The following is a 24,343-nucleotide window of genomic DNA, read 5'->3' as shown; positions in this document are numbered from 1 at the left end:
AATATTATAACAGCTGATACCGTAAATAGTGTTTGGTGAAGCTGACTTAAAGAAATAAATCAAGGTGTTTTGGATGTTTCTTCCATAAAGGTTTTGCTAATCAATTATGTAGAAGCATCCGGACAGTCACATATTGCGGAGCATTTTGGAGATTAGTTTAGTGGAATCAAAGCTGACTTTCTTTGATATATTTGCAGAGGCCGCGAAGAACACAGCTTGAACATACTAAAATACTGCTGACTCTCAGCGAAGGAGCAGAACTAAGGCCAGGAAGGATGTAGCTGTTGGAATTTTGGTGGTAGAATATATAAATTTCATATATAAACATATATTGTAGAATATATGTTTATGATTGGCTTGGAGATTTAATTATGGCAGCCTTGAAGTTACCGAAAAGCATTTGTTGATGCATAGAAAGGATCGCCTTAGCTGTCCTGAAGGATTGCGAAATGTTTGACCTCAACTCTGACATTTCTGGAGGACAAAGTAGCAAATAAAACAGTTCCTTAAATGGACAGTGTCCTTTGTCCAGGAGACACCGTGGCTATCATAAATTCAATACAGACATAGACCTTCTGGTTACTAGAGAAAAAACTTGATAATGATTCAAACATAAATAATGTCAATAAGAAAGAAACTGACTTTGAAAAGACCTTTTGCGCATGTTTCGGTATTTCTGATATTTTAAGTCATGAATCAAAGCTTCTCAAACCTGATGCATCGTCCTCCAATTCGTACACAACAATATTACACGTAATAGTATTTAATGGGGGGGGGAAGTAAAGTGTACTTGCATACATTGAAATGAATCATTTCAGGTTAAGTGAGATCATTTCAGGGTCCTGGTATTGTGTGCGCTGTCTTAAGGTCATGCCCAACTTGGACACTTGGTAAAACCAAGCAATGTCATTCAACTTGTAAACCAAATTTGTCTCAGCTGTGACAAATCAAGATGTTGTTAAAAAGTTTTTTTTAGCACTGTCAGAATGAGTTTTTTGTTTTCAAAGTGACTGTTTTGGGGAGATTTTAAAAGTAAAGACAAGAACAAACTACAACTATAAAAAGTAGAATTAATGTTTATTATGAATTGAGGACACAGCATTTGTTCAAGCTGGTAAAGAAAATGTTTTGGGTATATCAGCTAGTTCACTTAACAAGATATATCTGAGATACAATAGAAATATAATAGAAACTATCTACCACAAAATAGCTTAAACAACTGGGCTGTTTTTTCAAATGTATTTTTTATCTTCTCCATCCAACCATAAAATTTCAGCACCAAAGCGTATGGATTTTTCACTGGGCTAAATTGGCTGAGAAGTTGTTGGGCTTGCATTATTGGCATTCCTTGCTGCAGTGTAACCATTTCTAGGGCCAAACTTATCAGCAATCTTTCTATCCTACATCTATGAGAGATTGGCTCTTTATGTAACCATCTTAAAGTCGTAAAACTGTAAAAAGGTGCGTGGGAAAAGGGATGAATATAAAAAAATACAGTCTTGTGGATTTGCTAGATTGGAAATTTACTGGGTTGCCCAGCAAATGTGTGAGGCAGACCACTCTGTCAAGTCAAGGTTAGTCTGAGCAGTGATCAATACTTCAATCTCAATAAAACAGCTCAATAGCTAAGGATTGATGGGAAGGGGGAAACATAAGGTGGGGAAAAGGAGGATTGAAGGAGCGACACAAATGCCAACCTTGTCATAACGTTAGCAGGCCAGTAATACATTTGTCTAGCCAGAGAGAATGGAGCTCTTCTATCGTGGCAGGTAATGTGCTCCACTATAGACAGATTAGGTCAATTGCTGTCATAGCTTACAGCCCCAAATCAATATCATATATGTTGGCAACCTTCAACCTAGAATAAATAAATGCAGCTACAGACACAAAGCAGCCTGATAGATGTCACAGCAAACACTGAGAGATAAATGGACACATGAAGGAGCAGAGTAAAGATGGTGAACAATGTTGTACCCCACCAGAGCTGAGCACAAGTCTGTTGATCCGTTAATTAATGGCGTTCATTTTCTTACACATTTTTAATGTGGCCATTAATCTGAAAATGATTATCGAAAATGTTCAACTTCCATTCAATTTGGTTTCCGTTAACGTTATTGCCTTTACTTGAATTTACCTTTTTCCGCTAGCTCAAGTCAGTTGACCTCATTTGCTCCTGACTCTCCGAAGAGATGAGACTTCTGTGTGTGTTGTTATCCCTTTATTCAACTGACACATCTGTTTCACGAATATAACGCAGACCATGGAGGCAAGAGGAAGAAAGTCCCATTTTTACTATTACTTGGCTATAGAGGCCTAGGAACTGTGAATGGAAGGGTCTAATTGGTCAAATGACGAGTCAATTGAAAGGTCAGGGATTAGTACAGAGAATACAATTGAATATTGGAAAAAGGGGTAATTTTTTTTGCAGCAATCCAACGTTTTTTAAAGATGCAATGTGTTTAGATCTGATCTAATCTTTTACTGGATTTGGATCGTGGGGACCTTGACTGATAAGTCAAAAAAAAGGCTGAACTATAATTGGAATAGTCAAGAATTCAGGAAATCTCCCTTAATATTTGCACTGTACTGTATAGACGCTTCAATAACCCTGAATACATCCTTCAGACTGTCTCACTTGCTAGACTAGTTATCTCTTTAGTGTCAGTTTTCTGTTATTGTGCTGTGGCCTTGTTATGTTGGCACCTAGATGTGTGAAGTCAGGAAACACTTACTTGTAAACTGTTCCTCCGTTTCCATGGCCAAGCTGCTCTTGATAGTGGATATCTTGGGCATTTATCTGCAGCAAACACATGTATACAATGTTGGTACTTAGATGTTATAACATGACAAGACATGCAACCAGTGGATTTTAGTAAAGAGAGGGGAGCTGGTGGTGGGGGGTTGGAATACAATATTGTCACTGGAGGCTATAAACAAGACGAGCATTCAGGTCACTCCAAGTTCAGCAACATGAGGAGAGAAAAGAGAGGGACACAGGGAGGAGATCAATACAACATTTGCTGTCCAATTTATAAAAGGACACTGTGCTGTGTGAGTGGGGGAGTGACTGATGCAGAGTTAAATGACAATTTGTTGCCGTCGTTGTTCCACTCCACTTTGATAGAAAGGTGTCAAGTACCCTGAAAAAGCCTGACTTAACAGTGAGGTCTATTAGCCTTATGCATGCTGATAGAAACATTATGTACTGTATGTATGAACAGAGAGCCAACATATGCTTGTAGTTCTGATTCAGTTTGAGCCCATGTGAATATTTAAAAGCACTGAAGGATCTGGCATTAAAATTGTAAAAACTCTTAAGTTGTAACTGTAATGCCTGATGATATTGTGTGTATAATCATAAATATAAAAAATAAAAGACAAGACTCCTCAAGTCTTTACCCTTTATAATTTCAATATTTAGTACTCTGCTATGTGTGAATGTATTCTGTTGATTCTGTAATTGAAAGGATAAAGATATATATTGGTCGAAATGTTCCAAAAATATATTCAATTATTTTCTGCCACCAAAACCTTCCATATAAAAATAAAGACATGGGTGATACAATAGACTTTTTCAAATGAAAAGGCACATTATTTTAAATATTTTGGTTAAATAAATAATAATAAGTTATTTTTTTAGTTGATAAAATGATAAATGTTCTGGTGTTCTATAATTTCTCTCATGTCCACAAAGATAACATAAAAAAACTTTCCATGAATTAAACACCTTGTTTTTTTTTCTGCATGCAAAATGGACATCATTTATAGCATCCAGTCAATAATCTGTATATGATAATTGTCCTAATCCATGCTGCACAGGAGCATTGAGGTTAACACATGAATAAATCATTTGTTTATGTAGTATTGAATCTTGTAGCAGACGTACAGCACCCTGTCAGTCCAGTTTGTTTGGAAATATTGTTGTTCACACTGTTGCCGACATAATGGCAAAAAAAAAAAAAAAAAGATATTAAAGCAAGGCTTCCCATACAGAAGATGCACATCGCATCTTACATCTAAACATGAACCCCCCACCTCCTTCACCCCCCCCAAATTCACCTAGCTTGTTTGCTAGCATGAGCGAGGAGGGGAAGTGAAGCGAATGAGAGGAGATAGATGAAGAGCTGGAGGAGAAAGAACAGCTCTATTAGTTCACTGTGTTATAGCAGGAACCTAAAAGGCCACGGCTTAATTGTCTCCCTCACATGCTAGCCACTCTTGTGTGTGTGTGTGTGTGTGTGTGTGTGTGTGTGTGTGTGTGTGTGTGTTTTAGTGAAGAGACAACCACCAAATACACTCTGTCTAACATGCCCACAGTTGGCAGCAGAGAAAATCAATAGAGGAGTCAAACACTGGTGAGAATGTGCTCTAATCAGGTGAAACCAGGTGTGAGAGCAGGAGCAGAAAGATAACAGCGGTCAGATTCTACTTGAAGCCAAAAACACAGACTCACCTGCCCATTTGTCAAGATCCTTTTCAGCTCAGCAGATGACTTCTTTAAACTGGAGGAAGGAACACAACAAGGTTGCACTGAAGCAAGTATAACAAAACATGTTTCTCCTGATCAAACAAACATCCAGTTGTAGTTTATTCCAGGTAACAAAACGTCCTCCCCATGCCCCCCAGCAAGCTCACCTGTTGTTGGCCATTGAGTCTGGGACAGCATGCGTGCCGTCATTGGCTGGGTTAGGTCTTGTATTAACCTGAAGGGGTACAAACACAAACACGAAACTGAGCAAGAACACGCACGACACAGGCACACATTTAGTGGTCAAGGCCAAAAGACAGGCAGACAGACAGACATATGGCTAGACCCCCTAATGAACAAGAACAAAACACAAGCTCTCAGTTCAGCCTGAAGGTTAATTGGCTTCTGCAGGAGCGAAGGGAGGCAGGAGGAGAAAGAAAGAGGTGTCCACATAGAGGAGAGGAAAAGATGACAGGGAGCGGAATAAAATGAGGGAGAGGAAAACACATATTTGCATGACCGTAAAGCTACATGGTTTTACACTAGAAATGCAGCAGATAAAACAGATTTGAGCAAGGAACGGTCTGGAATTTTCAAAATTACATTTCTTGGCTTCACTAGAGATATTTTATTAATTTCCTTTCATCTGCATCTCTGTTTACTCCAAAGATTTCTTTATTCAACCCAGATGCCGTGCATAAAAGAAGGCACAAGGGCCTGAATAGAGGGATACTAAAAATAACTAATTTAATTGAGGTCAAAAGGCCGCTGTGATGGGTCCACCAAGGCACAGGGATTCTCTCTTTAATTAGTGCCCAGGAAGACCTAATTTAAACAGTGCACAAGACTCCCCTAAGCCAATTACTTTTACATTAAAACGGGAGAAAAGAGGGGAAAGATTACAGAAGGACTAGAGGTTTTCAGAAAACATAATTTTCTCAAAACAGACCCTTGACCTTAAAGAAAACTGAAACAGTTCAGTAGTTTTTACCAAAGCTCCTTTGAGGATACATTGAATAAATCACTGAGTATTTGGAGAGGGTAATTTTATTATTGAAATGGAGATGGATCTTATATGGATCATCTGGAGAGATGGAGGGGGTGTCAAGTCATTTAACCCATGGTGATTAGCAATGAGCTTCAATGGCAACATATGCCATACATAAAACAGGAAGGTCTGTGGTAGGCCCTTTGTCAATGGCAGAGGGCGGCTTGTAATGACAATTTCACAGTTGAACAATGACATCTTCGTATTTACTTGGTTTTGGCTTTAACCAACACTGAAGTGCTCCCTATGATGTAGAACGAGGGGATCGTAATACTCTAGAGGGAGGGATCAAGGTTTCAGCTATAACACCTTGTTCTTTAATGACTCTCCCAGCATAAGAAACAAGAACACAGGGAGACGGAGAAGAAAAGAGACAAGCCCTGCGACAGCCACAGCCAGCCATCCCCATACATAAACATAGACAAGGAGCACAAGAAAATGAGTAAAAGCAAAGGAGAGCCTTGACTTCAATTGACATTTCAATAAGTGGAACACAGCGTTACCAATCCATTTGGCTCAACTTTACTCCCTCCCTCCCTCCCTCCTTCCCCGAGCTCTCTGTGTAAGGCAGCTGAAACAATTATTGAGATAGGTACCTTCAGGCCATGTATGTTCCGGATCCCTGGAGTCTTGCCGGCTGAAACAGTAATTGACTAGATTGTAGAACACATCACTTGGCCATTTACAAATGTGCTGAAAAGGAATCAGTTCTTTATAAAGAAAAAAAAAAAAGATGAAATGAAACGAGGGTTACTCTGAAATAAGTTGTAGGGAAAGGAGTGATTGAGATGTTGGGCTCTTGAGACAGGTGGCGGTAGGTAGGAAGAAAGAAAAAAACCTACAGCAATGTGTTGGACAAATAATGAAAAAGAGGCAATAAAATGTTTCGCCACTTTGCCAACAAGGGCTTTTGGAGATTATGTATGCTTTTAAGAGGTGAGAAACTACAGTGTATGAATATGTGAAGGAGCACTCAAGGGAAAAACCGTCTCAAGACAGAAACTACACAATGTGGAATGAAACCTGAACGAGGCTGTGCCTGAATGCGAGTTTGCAGTTTTGATGTCCTTGGAGAAAAATAAATGTAGATTTATAAATGACTGTCAACACAGTAACAGAACGAGCCAATGACTTTTAATTTTGTCCAGAGGCTGCATATTACGTCAAGCTAACGAATGCTTTCATTTTGATATCCTTTAAACATAAGTGATTCAGCCGAACATCTGCAGAAGTTTAAGAATTTGTGTGAATTATATTTCAATGTTGCTTGTTATTCAATGTTACCACATTAATATCGAGGATGTGTTGAGCCTCTCAGCATACCAACTATGAAAAACTGTAAGAAGCCACTGCATACCTCTTGGAAAAATCTGCAGAGGGTCCGGCAGCAGTCCATTCATGCGTTGTTCATTCATTGTATTGAAGTACTTCGGGGGAAAAGAGACACATACAGTTGGGAAAATGATTAAAGTTATCGTTGCAAATACGAGAGCTTACACTTAAGCAAGCCATCAAAAGCTGATCATCAATAAAGGAGGATTTAAAAACTATACACTGATAACAGAATACAAGACAGCATAGATGATGAAAAACACTGCATTTCACTGTGTTTGCTTTAAAGTATCACACACAAAAATGGTTATTTAAATGACGTCAGAATTAATCCACAGTGTTCCCACAAATGTGAGCATGCTGTGCTGAAATCTGTTGCTGATGCGGACCAATGCCCTGTGGGCTTGTTCTGAGGAGTGTAGCATTAACCCTTTTCTCCTCCAGGTCAACAGCTCACCAAACACTCATATCCTACAGGACTAACACGTGCACACACACTCTGGAGTCTCTCACACGCCTGCCAAGGCAATGCAATAATTGATGTTTCAGTTAACCAAACCATCTGTTAAACTGCGAGGTGCAGTGAGTGTTTGTGTTTTGTTTATGCCCCCTTCTTTTCGAGGATTCACACCATCAAAATTAACAGCAACGCTTTACTTCGGACACATTTCTGAAGATGTATGTAGTAAGTCCACATGCAAAGCTTTTTCTTTTAAATCAAGGATAAAATACCAAGTCATCGCTGCAATATGTAAATTTGCTCCCTCATTGTAATGGAGGGAAGGAGGAGGATGGGACTGGCTTGGATGGGAATGGATCAGAATGGCTGCCCAAGTGGCACAGCTGTTATTAAAAGGCCTATTTATCACTGTCAGATCCCTCCTCGCTCCCAGCCCTCTGCCTTTGCCCTCCAGCGTTCTCACTAGGCCACATCTGAACAATGAGTGCAATACCAAAAAATGTGTTGTGTGTGTTTCTGGGGGTGTGTGTGTGTGTGTGTGTGTGTGTGTGTGTGTGTGTGTGTGTGTGGGGGGGTGGGGGTGGTGGGGGGTCCAGCTTCATGTACCTTTAATTTTCCGCTCAGCTAGCTTATTGATTAAGGCTGCAATTACCACCAAATCTGTAGTAGTTGTGTTATTAAAAGACATTCTCCATTGTTGGCCAATAACTAAACAGTGTCCGATCCCAAATACCATCGCTCAGCCTTAAGGGACAAGCTGGAGAGAGAGAGAGAGAGCACAGAGTGGGTCTCATCATCATTAGCAGACTGAGGGGAAATGGGAGTAAGAATGGTGGAATTAGAGCCTCTACCTCCAGGGGGAGCTGAGCGAGGAGCGGATGAGGTCACATGTTTTTTTTAGTACCTGACACAGGCCAGTCTTTAACTTTGAACAGAGGTGTCTGTCTTTCAAGGAGTCGAACAATGATTAGAGATGCCTGCAAGACTTGAGGGTCTCACAGGAACATGTAGCAATCAATGCTGTCAGTGATGGGGGATACTTCTCACAATACATGCCCTCTTGCAGACTGATGTTAATTAACTGCTGAATTTGATCATTAATTTTACTCAGCATCAAGGAGCATGTTTTTTTTTTTTTCTAAAGCAACGTGAAAGTAGAGGTCTTGAATTAGGAAAAAAAATGTTGTGGCAGGCAGCATATTTAAATTCTTGTTATGAATGTGGAATTTTAACTATCCATAAACATAGAAAGAAACACACAAGGGGCAACCACTGAGACTCTAATGAATTATCCCACCTTTCACCTGACATGCTGATTCCGCTTAATTCCTATTAATTTCCCATAATAGCTGTCTGCTCACCTGGAATTAACAACACATAGGCAAAAATCCACTGGGGTCTCTACGGAAGCCAAATGGCAACCACAGCAACAACCACAACAAGAAAAAATCCTCTGAATGAAAATGCAAATGCCTGCTCAGATGTATAACCTTTGCATAATACACATGAAGTACTGGTAGTGTAAATTATATGTTAGTGAGCCACACTTTTTCCTCACAATCAGCAGCTTTTTGTACACTTTCTTCCCCAGTGGGAGTAGAAAGCTATTACAGGACTACTGGATTTCTTTACCAAAAATTCATTGCCAAATTGGCTTTTGAAATTGGTGGACGAAGCAATGCAGTGTTGGCCATATTTAATATTTTTGCTTCGTAAAGCAAGGTGCAGGTTCAGGGTCGTAACTTAATTTAGTTTAAAAAGACTTGTCATGTTATCTGAATTTAAAAAAAGAAAATTACGAGTTTCAAATTGAGATAATACGATACTTTTTTTGTAGCCTGTTCTGCCAAAGAAAGTACAAATAGGAAGTTTTTTGCATATAATGTAAAATATTGGAAAATATCAAGTAATCACACTTTTGGCTGACAAGACACTGATGATGGAAAAAATTACAGCCGCAACAACTAATCTAATTCATTTTCAACTGATTTGATAACTAATAAATCAATTGCAGCTTTTTATATGAATATAATGAAAATATTGTCTGGTTAATTTCAATCAAACAAAACAGTTTGCTGAAAATCTTTGGATCTTGGGGGTCATCTCTCTGACGTGTGAATCACTAAGAATCATTAATGTTTTCACTATTCCTTACATTTTAAATACATAAAAACATATTTAATAATCATATCATAATTGAGAGTGGAAAAATCCTAGATGAAGACGTAGATCAAGTCATTATTATTAACACTGTATTTTCTTGAATAAAATAATTATGCATTCACAAATTTTCTGAAGGAACGGACCAATAGACTCTAAACTCTGATCACCTACTCCAGCAGGCTGCGGCATAACTCTACTTCCAAATGAGGTTGTGAGATAGATTTACAAATCAAAACGCCTTTCAAACGATCAATACACAAAACAATCCCAAAACATCCAAGACAGAAAATCCCTGACACCCAATGGGTTGGCCAGTTCTTAGATTTTCTTATGAAAACACCGCTCTGAACAGGTCACACAGCACAGCAGGGCATAACTGCAAAGGAACCTGAAAGCATGTCTGCTGCATTTGTGAAAAAAAAAAAAAAAAAAGGTTGACTGAGGTCAATACTTTTTCTGTCCATGTTTTAACTGTCACCAGCACAACAGCTGTCTCCTTGTCCTTAATCACCCTGCTACCCTTTGCTACTTAATGATTAAAAAGCAACCACAAGTGAATGCATGATAAAGATGGACAAAAAAACAAGGAGTGTGAATTGTGCCTGTGGCTCTAGTATCATCATTGTGAGCTGATGGGGGGTAAAAGACATCCACAGATGAAAGTAGATTTTGAACAATTCTGCTGCCCAGGGGGGCCGCTCTTTAATGAGGCAAAACTTTAAGTACTGAATAATAAATAATAAAAATTGACAGTTCATTTAGCTTTCAATAATAAATAATAAAAATTGACAGTTCATTTAGCTTTCAGTGTACCTCGTAGAGAAACCCATTACACGCCATTACTCTTACTGTCCGTGGCATGAACAGTAAGTATGGGGGAATATGAAAATGTGTGACATTGGGTGGGGGGAGCTGAATGTGTAGTGCAAGTTTGTGTGTTTGTATGTGTGTTGCTGAAAACCAGCAATAAGATTTTTTTAATTTTTTTTTTTTTTTACCTCGGGTCAGTAAAATACAACTGAATGAAGCTATCAGAGGGGAGAGAGAGAGAGAGAGAGAGAGAGAGAGAGAGAGAGAGAGAGAGAGAGAGGAATGACAAGTCGAAAAAGGAGCCCCAGTTCAGATTCGAACCCTGGCGGTCCCTCTAGAGAAGTTAAGCCTGTGTGATGGGGCGCACACACTAACCACTAGGCTACAGGCACCACAGTGTAGACTTCTGATGAATACCTCCTACAACCCCCTACAGAAACCCCAACTATCCCTTTAGGGTGGAAGCAAAGCATTAAAAAGTTGTTCATCTTATTTTGTCCTCAGTGACTTACTCACTTCTTCTTAAGTTTGTTTTTAAACTGGGGCGCTGGTGGCGCAGTGGTTAGTGTGCGAGGCCAGCGCCCCATGTATGTAGGCTGTAGGCCTTCAAGTGGGCAGCCCAGGTTCCCAAAAATACTCTTCTTTAAAAAAAGAAGTTTGTTTTTAACCTGTTTACTGATGCCTCCTAAACCGGATTTTGACTAGGAGTTATTTCAATTGCAGAATAAACAACTTCTTTCAATGTCTGGATGCAAATTAAATTAAACTTTGGTGTCTCCTCTTCAGCTCTAAGAGTAAGAGGGACAGTGGTGATGGGTGAGGGAGTTAGAAAGGGGAAAATGTTGGCAAGAACAAAGCAGAGGAATACATTTCCATTTTGTGATTGCTTCATTGTGGTCCCAAAGTAACAAACAAATACAAACATTCAATCTTTCACACAATTACTTTTTAAGCTGTCAGGTTTATGTTGGAAAAGTGCACGTCTGAGCATGCCGGCTGTGGCCTCTCTGACAGACAAGACACTAAGACCTTTGTTATGTAATGATTGAATTAAATTCCCCCTCACGGATAAATAAAGTATATCTTCTTATTCTTAATTGACATGGTCAACACACCACTGCCCAAAATTAAAGCCCAGAAACGTCCAGAACTTAGCAACATATTAAAAACACATGACCACAGAGTCTCTGCAGAACAGACTTCATCACATTTTAGTGGGTCATATGTGATGATTGAGAGGGATGTATCCAAACTATTTATTTTAAGTAAATCCTACTCACTCGGGTCTTCACGGTTTAAATTCTTCTCTTTAAAAACAAATCTGTCTCTCTGATAGAAAGCCCTGAGCTACATTTTAAACAACAACATAAGTGTTTGGTAACCTGTTCATTTTAGACAATCTACTGCAGCAAAAACATGCAAGATAAAAAAGTTTGTCAAATTGTTTAACAAGACATTTTCAAACCTGTCTTTTGGGTGATCACTCAAGCTGAGTTTGAGTTGAAAGTACCATGGTTTTAGAAGGTAAATAACACCTAATAACATTGTCCTGTACTCAGTCCACTTGAGTCCAGCGCATTGATTTCTACACTCCAGATCATAATAGTCCCTCAGGTGGCTCTACAATGACTAAAACATACAACACTCTATATTTGAAGTATTGAATTTGGATAAAATGGCATTTAATGACTGAAAAATATTTGACAAAACCCTTAATGGATAATACATGAGTATTCAAGATGTTCAAATATGCATGGACAGAAATGGCAACTACAAGGTCTGGCAGGAAATGGTACTTGTGACTATATGACTAAATCATAATTAAAATCTTATACTCACATATGACAGCATGGCTTTGAGTTCTTCATCACTTCTTACAGTGATTCTGTCCCCCACCTCATCTTCATCTAAAAAACAAAGCAGCATGTTACGACTGAGATGGCAAAATGTTTAACAAATAATAACAACCTTCAACACCATATGCACGACTCAACACCAAACACAGTGTTTAAAAGCAATAAAAACTCAACTGTGTGACAAGTGGGTGCAAAATTAAACTGATTTAAAGGGATACTTCACCCATTTGCATTAAGCTTTGTATCAATAGAAACATGGTAGTATTTTTGAATGGTCGTGCATCCCGCCCTCATTTTCCCCTGAGATGGAAAATCTTTGTATTTCTAAGTCTAAAAAGGAGCTTCCAGTGACGCAAAACGACGATTTTTGCGTCACTGGAAGCTGTTGCGGTTAGCGGGGTGAAACTACAACGCTAGTTCCTCATATTTTCGACCACTGAAGCTACAGACCAATCAGAGATCAGTGGGTGGGAACTCACGCTCAGAATCGAAACTTAACGTCCGCCGTATTGCTTGGAAGCTATGCCGCCGGCCACCGCGACACAAGACCGGCCTGTCGGCAGCAACCGTCTCACAGCTATAATGCTGGCCGCCGCCGGTGTGAACGAGGAGCCCGGGCCGGCTCGAGCTGGGGCGGACTGGTAGTGTCGGTGCTCTCACTGTTTGCCTATGGACACAGACATAGAGTCTGTTTTCTGACAGGAATTTCCAAGATCAATTCTGGAAGAAATCTCTGAATCAGTTGAGGAAATGGCCGTATGTGTTGAAGTAAATATGTCTGTAAATGTTTTTATTACTGTATTTCTACTGCTATATTGTATATTTTGGAGAAACTGTAACTATCGAATTTCCCTCTGGGATTAATAAAGTATTTCTGATTCTGAACTAGAGGACCTTAGTGGGAGTGGCCTGCGGTGCTGTGCATTCTGGGATTTGGTGTCTTTCATCCACATGAGCCAAAAATACACTTTCTGCGTTTTCTCGGTCAAGAAGGCACCAACTTCAAAATGTATTTCACATTTCACATGTCAATACAGAGTCATGTTTCAACGGGTGAAGTATCCCTTTAAGCAATTTGGCAAGTTAAGGTAAGCGTATAACAAAAATGTTGATGCAAAGCATTGTAGATAGTGAAACCCTTTTATTCAAAGTCATCCTGTGTAAATATTTTACACTTCTGATGACAAAGAAGCTGTTTCGCTTGTTTTATCCACTAAAGTACAACTCCTTTTCCGAGTGGAAACATTTTGTCACAGTCTGTCAACTATGTACAACTTAATACTATATCTGATTGAGTTAATGAAAAAATATCACTTAATTGTTTGTCATTGATCTACATCTCTCAGCACGTGTTTCTATTTGTGCCATTCCATTTCTATTACTAAGTCCTCTACCTAGTGACCTGGAAATGGATCTTAACACACCATCTTGACAGAAGACTCAATTCCTAAAATGCATCTCCATGGAAGAGGAGTACGGATATAGGCAGCTTGCCAATTATGGGCATGAGTGCAAAAGGTATCCTATGCAGAAGTCTTAGATGCAAAAGACTAAAATGAGATGAGAGGAGGTGAGGATAGGGTTTAAAAATGTAAGCCCTAAACTCAAGGCTCCTAGTTTTCAGTCTTGTCTTGTTGGAATCAACCTTTTTTTTTCTGATCTTGTCTCGGTCCCGGACAAGGCGGACTCATGATTCAAAATTAAAAATGTAAAGCTTTGTATGCAACCAATAACCTGATTCATAGGCCATCATTTATGGCAACGACAGGATTAAAAGAAAAGAAGAGGATTACGAGTCAGTTTGTGGATGTTTTTATGGGAATTTAGGGTGTGCTTGTTGTCCTCGTCTGCACATCGAACATTTCATTATAAGCATGTCATTCATGACGTGATCGCACTGACTCAGAGTCTTGGTTTTGTCTCAGCCTCTTGTCAAGCACTTGGTCTCAGCATGGATTGCCTTGACTCAAATACTATTATTAATCCTCTCATTAATCACACCAAGATCCTCAAAAGAATCATACAACTGTAAACTGTGGCATTGTTAAGAGATGAAAAAGCTGATGTATCATGAATGTTTACTACTCTCCAAATGGTCGTGAAGGCTCTGGTAGTAGTGTCGTCGTTTCAGCTGTAAAGAAATACTATGAAGAAACAAACACTTACATTCAAAGGCTGTAACAGTGGCTTCAGGCATGACATCTCTGATGGCAACCTAAAAAGAAGAAAGTCAAGTTTTGAACTGTAGACGGATGAAAATTACAATACTGCCCTACAAAGGCAAAAGGCAGTAACTTGAAAATGAGTTTTTGTCATTTTTGGAGCATTACAGATGTGCTTTATTATGAGGACAGATATTTTGAGTCAATTGTGCTGTTCTTTTGAGAAAATAGTCAGTTGTGTTTGCCTTAACTTCCAAAAGCCCTCGAGAAACCAAGGCGGAGTGCAGTAGCTTCACTCATAAGGGTCTTTGAACTGCAGCAATCCTGAATGCTCAAACTGAGTTAAGGTCTTCTGCCTTTGTTTTGCTGCAGATCAAAGTGAAGTTACTGTTTCACTGCAGTGGAGTTAAGGTGTTGTGCCTTTGTTTTAATATCTGTCATCAAGCACTTAACTGTGCCATGATCACTAGATTTCACGTGTATGTTATCATTATTTATCATACACTGATTTAATATAGTGATCAGCAACCAAGGGAGCTAACAAATGGAAGTGAATGCCTCTTGCCTTGGCACGACCCCTTATTATTGTACAGGCAATGCAAAAGGCAGAGTACCTTAACTTCCAAATAAAGGGTCAAAGGTCATGTTTAAACTCAATATTTTTATGTACATTAATAACCTCAAGAATTGCCACATTTTCCAATATTCTGCCTGCAACTCATTTGGCTGGACAACAAAAAGACTTTAAAAGTCATGTTTCTCAGTTCTACACTGTGGCTGAGTTAAGAGCAGAATAAAGGAATAACACAACAGACCAACACGATCAGTTTCCACAGGTGAACATATCAGTGAGATTAACAAACAACAACAGTTTAGCAGGTTGACTTTAGCAGAGCTCAGTCACATTCAATAGGGAAACCTGTTTGTAATAGAAAACTGCATCAACATGAAAAGATGCTCATCAGCTAGCTCTCACCAGCAAGTCATTGAAGTTCAGAAGAGATGGACAGTCGACGGACGAGTCCATATCCCCGGACGGCGTTTTTATTCGAATAACTATTGCCTCGGTGTCCATTGCATAGAGGTTATTTAAATCTAGTATGAGCATAAAGAAGAACAAATACACCTCATAGTAACACTAGGCTGACAAGCTAATTTCCTGCAGCGGCTTGCTAACGACACATGCTAGCATCCTGCTAAGTCCAGACACTTAGATGTAAACAACATTAACTGTGACTGTGATCTCCATCAAACGTAGAGCTGTACACATGTGTTCAATTAGTCTCCGGTGTAAAGTTTGTTTTGTCGGAGGTGTTTAGCCTTGCAGCTAGTTTAGAGGAAATCACAACTCCTGCGTTATCAACATCCGGTCTAGGCTCTTCAAAATAAAAGACGGCCACCCCCCCACTGTCCCTTCAAAATATTAATCTAAGTGTCAAAAGGGTTGATGTACAGTAGGTCCTAAAGATCGGCTGTGTGGAGCCAGGTTATAGTCAAGGCAAGTGAATTCATATAACTATATAATTCATATGGCAAAGGGAAAAATAAACATTAAAATAGAAATTTAAAACATCATTAACAAAATCCATTAACAATCACAGAGAAGATTCAATATGAAAATATGTTTTAAAAAAAAAAAATGAAAATCCAAAAGAAATGCAGAAAATGACATCAAGTGAATATAAGACATTCAAATACAAAATGTATACATCAGTTTGTTATCAAAGAATTGTGTTGGGTCTGTCAATATGAGTGAAGGATTATAATAAGTAATCAACTCGGACTCATAAGAATCTGGTGCTCTGAAGTCGCTGACCACAGAGTCTTACACATTCACCAGCTGGTCTTGCCTAATGGAATTGGATTCTGTTTAAAAATCCACCTCTGAACGTCTTCCCGATCATTTATAGGCTCACAGTTTGTTCTGTCTGTGTCGAGTCACAGCTCGCAAGCTGGCTCAGACTTCCAGATACCCCCCCCCCCCCCAACAGAGGCACCCTACACAGTCAAAACCTCACCACTTAGAATGCCTAAAATTTATTATATTGATTCATATAAATAAAAATTGATAGAAATGAAATAAGAACAAAATGAAATTAAAACAGAAGCCAAAATAAAATATTTATATGAAAAAACTAGTATAAAAATGTACGGTTCATAGTTTATCAGAAGGTCACTAATGTTTTTTGGCCCTAAACCATTCAGTGCTTTATAAACCAGCAGCAGTATTTCTAAGTATATTCTCTGACAGACTGGGAGCCAGTGTAAAGACCTCAGAACTGGACTGATGTGATCCACTTTCTTGGTCTTGGTGAGGACTCTAGCAGCAGCATTCCAAAACAGCTGCATTTGTCGGACTGATGTTTTAGGCAGACCTGAAAGACATTGTAACAACAATCAAGTTAACTGAAGATAGAAGTCCTCTAATGATATTCATACTGTATTGTGAAAAGTCCCAGTGATATTGTTCTCGTTTATCGTCACTCATGGGATGCCTCTGGTCAGAAATAACTATTGCAGCACATAAACAACTTCATAGGACCTAATTTATACAGGCTGACATGTCAGTTTCTGCTGTCAGCATTGAGCAGCCTGATAACAGAAGGACTAAAAGAGAAAGAGCTTGAATATCTGTTTGTATTTCTAACTCTACAGAAAAAAAAGTTTTAATGTGCAGTCAATTCAGACTGTTGCCACACAAGAACTGGCCTGTATTCAAATCTAACGATAGCAAGGTTAGCAAGGATTTCTATCAAAACTAAACTTCCAAGGTACAGTACTTTGTGTTGCATGACATTGACAAACAACCTATAAGCCCAAAAATGTAATAACCAACTTGATTTCAGAACTTTCAAGTCAGCTAAATGTGAATATATCAGAATATTGCATTGTGAACAATCTGATATAACCCAGATGTCATTCTAGCTTTGAATGTGCTTTGAATAAGAGTCTGACTGAAAAGCTTTGTAAAGAGTCTTGCATGAAGGCAACACTGGGTGACACACTTTCAGTGTGTGTATAACAGAGTCTTTTATAGTGAATTGGAATAATTGAATTCTCCATCAAAAGATATTGTTGCCATTGTTGCCTCAGACTGCTTGGCATGGCATTGATGTGAAATCAAGTTTTATAGGAGAGTACACTTTTGAGCACACAATGGTTTTTTGGAGGATAAATATGTGAGAATCTTAGGGGGGCATTTTTTTCCCCCTAGAATTGACCTTAAACCATTATTATTAATGTTCTATCTATATTTGGATTTTGTGTGAATGGTCTTCATGTTCACATAAACTCACACCAAGTAAAAAAAAACAAGGCTCTATATTCATATTTACAATTGTGACAATTTTTGTAATTCCACTCAGACAATGAGTCTGAGACACTTTTCACTCCCTTCTCTCAGCAACATCATTATCTTGCTTTGCTCCCATGAACAATATTTTGCAATTTCAATTTCTAACAGTCAAAAGTTAGCTAAACTTCTTTCTATCATGAACTCAAGCTCAGACCCATCTTGAAACATCTTGAAAGAATTAGGTAACTTCTATAGAAACACTGCAACTTTGTTCTTTCTGTTCAGTGTGTCATACTGTATGTTCATGCAGTAAGCCTCCTCTCAGTGTAGAGCCCCTGTGAGGAGTTTTCAGCTGCTTGTAATGTAAAGCATAATCATTGTATAAAAAGTGTGATACAATTAAAGTTTGATTAATTGATCTGCATTAAATGTAATTATTTCTATATATCTATTTTTAATGCCTGATACTGCACAGTGTATAAAAAGCAGTTTTTTTTTTTAAATTTTCCACACTAAATGAGAAATCATTTGACTTTTAAAAGGGAGCAGTAAGAGATTTTTTTTTTGTGGGGGGGATACCTTTCTTACACATGTACAGTACAAAATCAGCAAAGAGATCAGAGGTACCACTTTGTCCACAGGGGGCGCCACATTTGACACAGACTAAAAAGCGTCGGGACATTCAACGTAATAGAAATTAAGCATTTTATGCTATTCAAATGTAAATGTACTTACAACATTCTCAAATAATTATACCTGCAATATATCTATTTTTCCTCAAATAATCCACTTACTCTTTTCTTGTTTTAAAAAAAGGTGTAAAGAGGAGCCCCAAGACCTTTTTTCATGTTTTCAAAGAGTTTTTGCTTCCTCACTCCATAATTACACAGCATTAGTATTTAAAGTGTTTCACTCGGCATGAGTCATTAGCAAATAATTGAATGTAAAACAAAGGGGCACTTAAAGCTGTTGTTGATTACGGCCTTATGATCGAGGAGCCGCATCAGCCTCTCTGATTGCAGTTCCAAGAACAAGACATTGATCTCTGGGCAAAATGAAGTCTCCTGCTCTGTTAATTTACAGCACTCTGCTCACACAGCTGATCCCCAAGTCTGTTGACAGCAGTTCAGTGTAATGATCAGAACTAGTTAGAGCTCGCTCTGTCTGGACATGTGCTACTTGAAAATAATATCAATGAGACATGCGCTGTGCCAGCCCCTGCTGTAGGTTGGGTTTCACTGGTTGCAAAAACAAAGCCTCTACTTCTGGTGGCCTGGGGCTGAACTTCTTTATCAGTTGTTACCATCTTGTTCAAAAGGTTAGAGAATCATTTTGAGGGAACGCTTGTATCTCTGCAGCCGGTAGTAGTGTAGCTGCAGTCTGTTAATTTATTACATATCATATTGTTACACCACATTTTAATGTAACCTGTAAAGTTACAAAAAGCGTAATTTCAAAATCTGGAGTAAAACGAAACACTTCCCTCCCCATCGGAGTTGCGATGTAAAAAAGGTATTTAAGCTCACCTATAACTCCCCAACCTTCCCTCTTTATTTATTACAAAAGGTTTAAAGGTAAGAGGAGAAAACAAATAATACACTATGAATACAAAAAAGGATATAAGTGCAGTATTAATATATTTTACATCAAAGACTTTATATTAAGGTAGAAAGAGAAGAAATTAAGGATTTAGTACCAGTACCCAATTCAAGAGTATACTTCACAGTAGTATTTCATATATAAATGGTTTCCACATCTTTTCATACAAATTCAGTTTCCAGTGTGTCCAGAGTGTGGAAGGAATGTTTCCCATAGTCACACAATGAGCCATATAAACCACACCTTCGTATACTTTTTTTCTGTTTTCTTCCAGTCTTCAATAAACATTTTGCAACAAATCCATCCATCCATCCATCTCAATTGTCCACTGTCTAACCCACTCACACATCCTGTAAAACACATGGAGGTTACAAGTTCATTGTATTGACCTGCATCTACATGAATCCCATCTCTTACACCTGTACAAACAGCTGGGTTAAAGACCCATTGATTTCTATGTAATGCCTGAAATTATGACTCTGTCTAATTGTTACAAGAGGGTAAAGAAGAAAACAAAGCGGGGCTATCAGGCGCTCTGATTAATGCCTCCACCAGCACTGCCCTCTGATGAAAAGCAGAGGATCTATATGGCACTTTGTCAAACTTACTCTCCTAGGATTTGACGTTAGGTCCTTCTGCTAGAGGGGCAACTAGGATGAAGCCCAGTCAGCAATCCTCATTATCAGAAATCAAAGTCCTGACTTGGCTGGGAGGAGAAAGTGGAAAAGGAAGGCCAGCATTCACTGTCTGGTAATTAAAAGCCATTTTATCAGACAGCCTCTCTTACCTTGTACCTCCTCTCTCGCTATTGACAAGCTGCTTAGCGCCAAGTGAGTTCAGTTTGACTCTAAATATATGAGGCACACTTATTTAACTTTCTCAGCAAAGAGGGAAAAGCAAGTAAACAAGACAGCAACAAAATTGTCCAGCAAGATTGCATACTTCTTCTTTGTCGTGGTTTTATTTTCATTTTGACTGCTGTTTTGTGTGTGCAATTAAGTGTCTGAATGCAGCATGTGTTTTCTTTTTTTTTTTCCAGTCTTCCTCATCATCCTCTGATGATTATTATTTCATTAGTCTCTGTCAAATGTATTGGTTGGCTTGTTGTGTTTATTGATTAATGACCCCGACACTGTCTTCCTTCACTGTAATGCTGATATAGAAGATCTTGAAATACTATTTGTCTTGTGGTTAAGCATTGATCGTCCTCTCAGATATTGACTGTTACTTGGTAGCTTTCCATTTACAATACCCTTTAACATTAATGGTAATTATTCAAAGTTAAAATGTGTGAGCCTGTGCTTTAAGGCCTTATTTATCTGGAAAGAAGCAACAGTAGGGATGTTATCACTGACTTTGGTCTTACAGAGGATCTGAACCTGCTGTTAGTTCAGCAAGAAAACATGTCCCACCATCTGTCCAGGGCCACGTCCCAACTCGGGTATCCAGATGCGAAACCCTCCGGCTGAAATAGAGATGCGTCTCCTCAGCCTTGAAGCCTGTTGTTTATTGATGCTGCCAGCGTCCCCTGCTCAGATCGATACCATCTCCCTCAGATGGGCCTTCAACACACACACACTCCAAATTGAGGTCAGGATATGTAGAGGGTTATGGCACTTCAGTGGATATGAATTGCTGGAGAGGCTGAGCTCATTTGTTACATCTTCCTTTAAAGTTCATCTCCAAGTTGACCTGTGATGAAGCATGTAGGATTTCAGAGTCACTGCACTGAGAGTTATGAGGAAAATGCACGACTATATGGACGAGCAGGTATGTCAGGAAATGGATTGTGTGACTACCTCTCAGGTCTCGGAGCAGCATGCTTTTCCTGCTGTTCCCTGTGTTCCCGATTCCCCTCCGAGGTCCCCTTTATGGCTGCATGTTGTTTCTGTTGTTTCTAATAAAAAGGAAATATTGGTGCCTTCCTGACCTGCTCATAGGGGCCATAGAAAAATTTATGAGGCGTGTCTCTTACATAGAGGCTGCTTTTGAACTGAACCTGACATAAATAACACATCACCAGTTCACGAGGGCTCTATTGGCTCCTCTTTCGTGCTGTGGTCAAGTGGCTTTATTGAGTGCAAAATGTAACTATAAGATGGGGGTTTTCACACGATAACAGTGAAAACTAAATCCTTAGAGCCATTGGCTATTTCTCTTAGTGTACTTTTCTTTATCATAATCAGAACACAAATGCAGAACACAAAGCGTTTCCGCCCTGAAATCTGTGAAAATAATATCGATTAATTCCACAATGTATGCTTTTTTTTTTTTTTCAAGCAGGCTTTCTACATCAATACTTCCACAGGCTGAGATGTTCCACTATAACCAGCTTCTTTTCTGACATGTTCGTTTGGCAGCTGAAGTAGCTAAAAAGGCTGGAAGTATTTGATTAAAATTGGCTTTTGCTTCATGCAATGAGTATTTTGTTCTGGACAGACAGATCCATTATTGGATATTTAAAACACATTAAAGTTTTTTGTGTAGGAAATGCAAACGCAGAATGATGATGAATGATGAAGATCATAAATCGTGCTAGCTGGGACTAAAGAACTTGTAAAGCAATGTTCATGTTGGTCGAAACATAAAGTCAAAGATAAAGTCAGTGTTTAAAAAACTGTAATTAAAACATTTAGAACAACTACAACACTGTAACTGTATATACATGTGCATGCATATGTGCATACCTGTGACCAAGATGAGCGACCTCTCCCTAACCACACTTTGCTTTGGTGCAGAGTGTCAGGTGGCCTGTTTGTCACCTGAAATATTCATCAAACAGATCAACGGAAAGTCTGGCCGGCTTTTCAACTGACAACTACATGTCAATAATTGATCAGGTATGAGCTGAATGACTTACTGAGTGTTTGGGGGGGTCCTTCTCTTTCTGTAAGCGATGCCTCCGACCTTTGGTGTGTGAAAGGACTCATCATGGTCAGTGCTTGCGTGTCATATAGCCCAACACAATGATGGGAACAGTGAAAGTCATAAAGAAAGGAAAACCGAATACCGAAAGATCTTTTCCTTTTTGTGCTTTCATTTATTTTCCTCAGTGTGTTTAAACGGTGCTTTCCATTAAACGTTTTTTAATTCAAAGATTAAGATTAATCTTAATCTTGTGCTTTCCATTACACATTTTTTTTTAATTCAAAGAGATATATTTAAAGAAATTGTTTATTCTTACAGAGTAAAATATGATGGCAGGATGCTCTATATTACTGTCCCATTTAAAACATTTAAATATATTTAAAAGATAGGTTTCTAATATACATATTCATAATAAAACATGCTTAATTATAATAAAATAATCCTTGTCTTAACGAGAACTTCTTGTTTCTGGTTCACACAACATTTCATATAAGTATGTTATTCTGATGTGTCATGGATAACAAATGATGTTAATGTTGTGGTTAATCAGGTAGGCCTTTAGCACCTCTGTATGTTTGCTAATTAATGGCAGACATGTACCTGATACTGTGCTGAGTCAGTGGAAAGTTGTAGTGGAGTTGGTGTGTAGGTCGTTTTTGCCAACATTTAAATCTTTCGCCATTTGTCTGCTGTCTGACCTTCTGTCTGACAAAACAGAATGTTTCTAAGCTACACGATCAGCAGAAAAGATGGATTTTTCTACACAGACTTGAAAAAACAGATACTTACCTAATATTTACGTGTTATCAAAGGATCAAACATGTAAACAGCGGATTACGTCTACAGATTATAGCCAACAAGCAACAGGTATCTGTTACTTAATATGATACAGTTCATCTGATAATAAAGTTATAAGCAAATTATTTTCAGCAGACTAAATATAAATAATAAAATATATTACAAAACATATGATCAAAAGATCAGATGGGGACACTGGGTGCTGGTTAAGCTTCATTGTTTGAGCAGAAGCTTCACTGTCCTTGTCTCACTGGTCGAAGCAACCAACAAGCAAGCAAGTAAAATTTCAAGGACATCTGCTTGATTCTGCTGATAATTTACAAAAAGTTAAATTCCATACCAGCCGCCTCTCACATCTACAGATCTTTTATCCCTCTCTAAACAATTACAGCATTGCAGACTTAAAAGTTTAAAAAGCCATTTACGAGCAGATTTTAGATGACCATGTTACGCCCTCGTGTCCAACCTTATACTGGAACAAATGTCACAGTGTCACAGTAGTTTGTAGAAAACAAATATTGAATTTGGGTTTATTTTAAACTGAACACTCTACATTAATTCGACATTTTAGAAATAACACCCAAAGACTTTTGTTTAAATCTAATGAGAGTCAATTCTGGTACCACCATGTAATTCTATGAAAAAGGAACGTTTGCAGGCAGCTGACATAAAACAAGTTACATATTAATAAAAAAAAAATACTTTGGCAGAAAATGTTGAAGAATCTGAACTAAAAGTAATACAACTGAGCAAGTCTGGCCGTTAAAGATGATATTCAAAGTGTAAAAATGTTGTGGAATTTGCTAGGATTTCATAATCCTTCTTTATACACTTAACTAATGGTTGTTCCAGATTCTCTTAAATTATCAAAGATCATGCAACACTTTCCTTTGTGTATAATGAGCCACTTCTGTAGCTATCAGCGTCTGGTAAAACCTCTCTCTGTGCGTGGACATTGGTGTATGCATGAGGGTGTGAGTGTGTGTGTGTGTGTGTGTGTGTGTGTGTGTGTGTGTGTGTGTGTGTGTGTGTGTGTGTGTGTCTGTTTGTGTGTGTGTGTGCGTCCACACCGCCTCATTGTGGAACATAACAAAGCCCTGGAAATACAACCTCCAGGGGTCTTACCTGGACGTGGCTGCCCCCACTTTTTCATTAAAAACTGCAATCCTGCAGCTGAGGCTCTGTTACACCACAATGTGACAATGCTACACAAGGGCAAATATATGCGACCCAGACCCAACCTTCGAATGCGCCCCATAGATAGATCTTTTGCTCCTCTCTATTTTATAACAAGTTTGAATGCAAATTGATGCAGACCATTTCAAAGAATAAGAGTCAGGCATTGTTGTTGGCCTTGCTGTGCTGTTTCCTCAAGCTTTCTTTATTTAAGAATTAAAATGTTTGCATATTAATATGTTTGTGAACATTGACGAGCCTGTCTGTGGGGATGCCTGACGTTTTGGGTGTTATTTTCCATTTTTGTA

General features: G+C 38.6%; 1 protein-coding gene across 1 annotated transcript in view; it reads right to left on the bottom strand.

Moving 5' to 3' along the window:
• map2k5 (mitogen-activated protein kinase kinase 5) overlaps positions 1 to 15,688 on the bottom strand; it is a 56,425-nt gene extending 40,737 nt beyond the window's left edge. The window contains exons 1-8 of the mRNA XM_065952746.1: positions 15,276 to 15,688; positions 14,304 to 14,352; positions 12,121 to 12,188; positions 6,874 to 6,943; positions 6,113 to 6,153; positions 4,636 to 4,703; positions 4,454 to 4,502; positions 2,733 to 2,797 (exon numbers count right to left, since the gene is read on the bottom strand). Of these exons, the coding sequence (XP_065808818.1) occupies positions 2,733 to 2,797; positions 4,454 to 4,502; positions 4,636 to 4,703; positions 6,113 to 6,153; positions 6,874 to 6,943; positions 12,121 to 12,188; positions 14,304 to 14,352; positions 15,276 to 15,407 (542 nt within the window). The 5' untranslated portion in view covers positions 15,408 to 15,688. The remainder of the gene's footprint in view (positions 1 to 2,732; positions 2,798 to 4,453; positions 4,503 to 4,635; positions 4,704 to 6,112; positions 6,154 to 6,873; positions 6,944 to 12,120; positions 12,189 to 14,303; positions 14,353 to 15,275) is intronic.
• Positions 15,689 to 24,343: the final 8,655 nt, after the last annotated feature.

This window comes from Labrus bergylta, chromosome 3, assembly GCF_963930695.1.
Source record: "Labrus bergylta chromosome 3, fLabBer1.1, whole genome shotgun sequence".
Taxonomy (NCBI): Eukaryota; Metazoa; Chordata; class Actinopteri; order Labriformes; family Labridae; genus Labrus; species Labrus bergylta.
The sequence above is the reverse complement of the archived record's forward strand: the minus strand, read 5'-3'. Positions and strand labels throughout refer to the sequence as shown.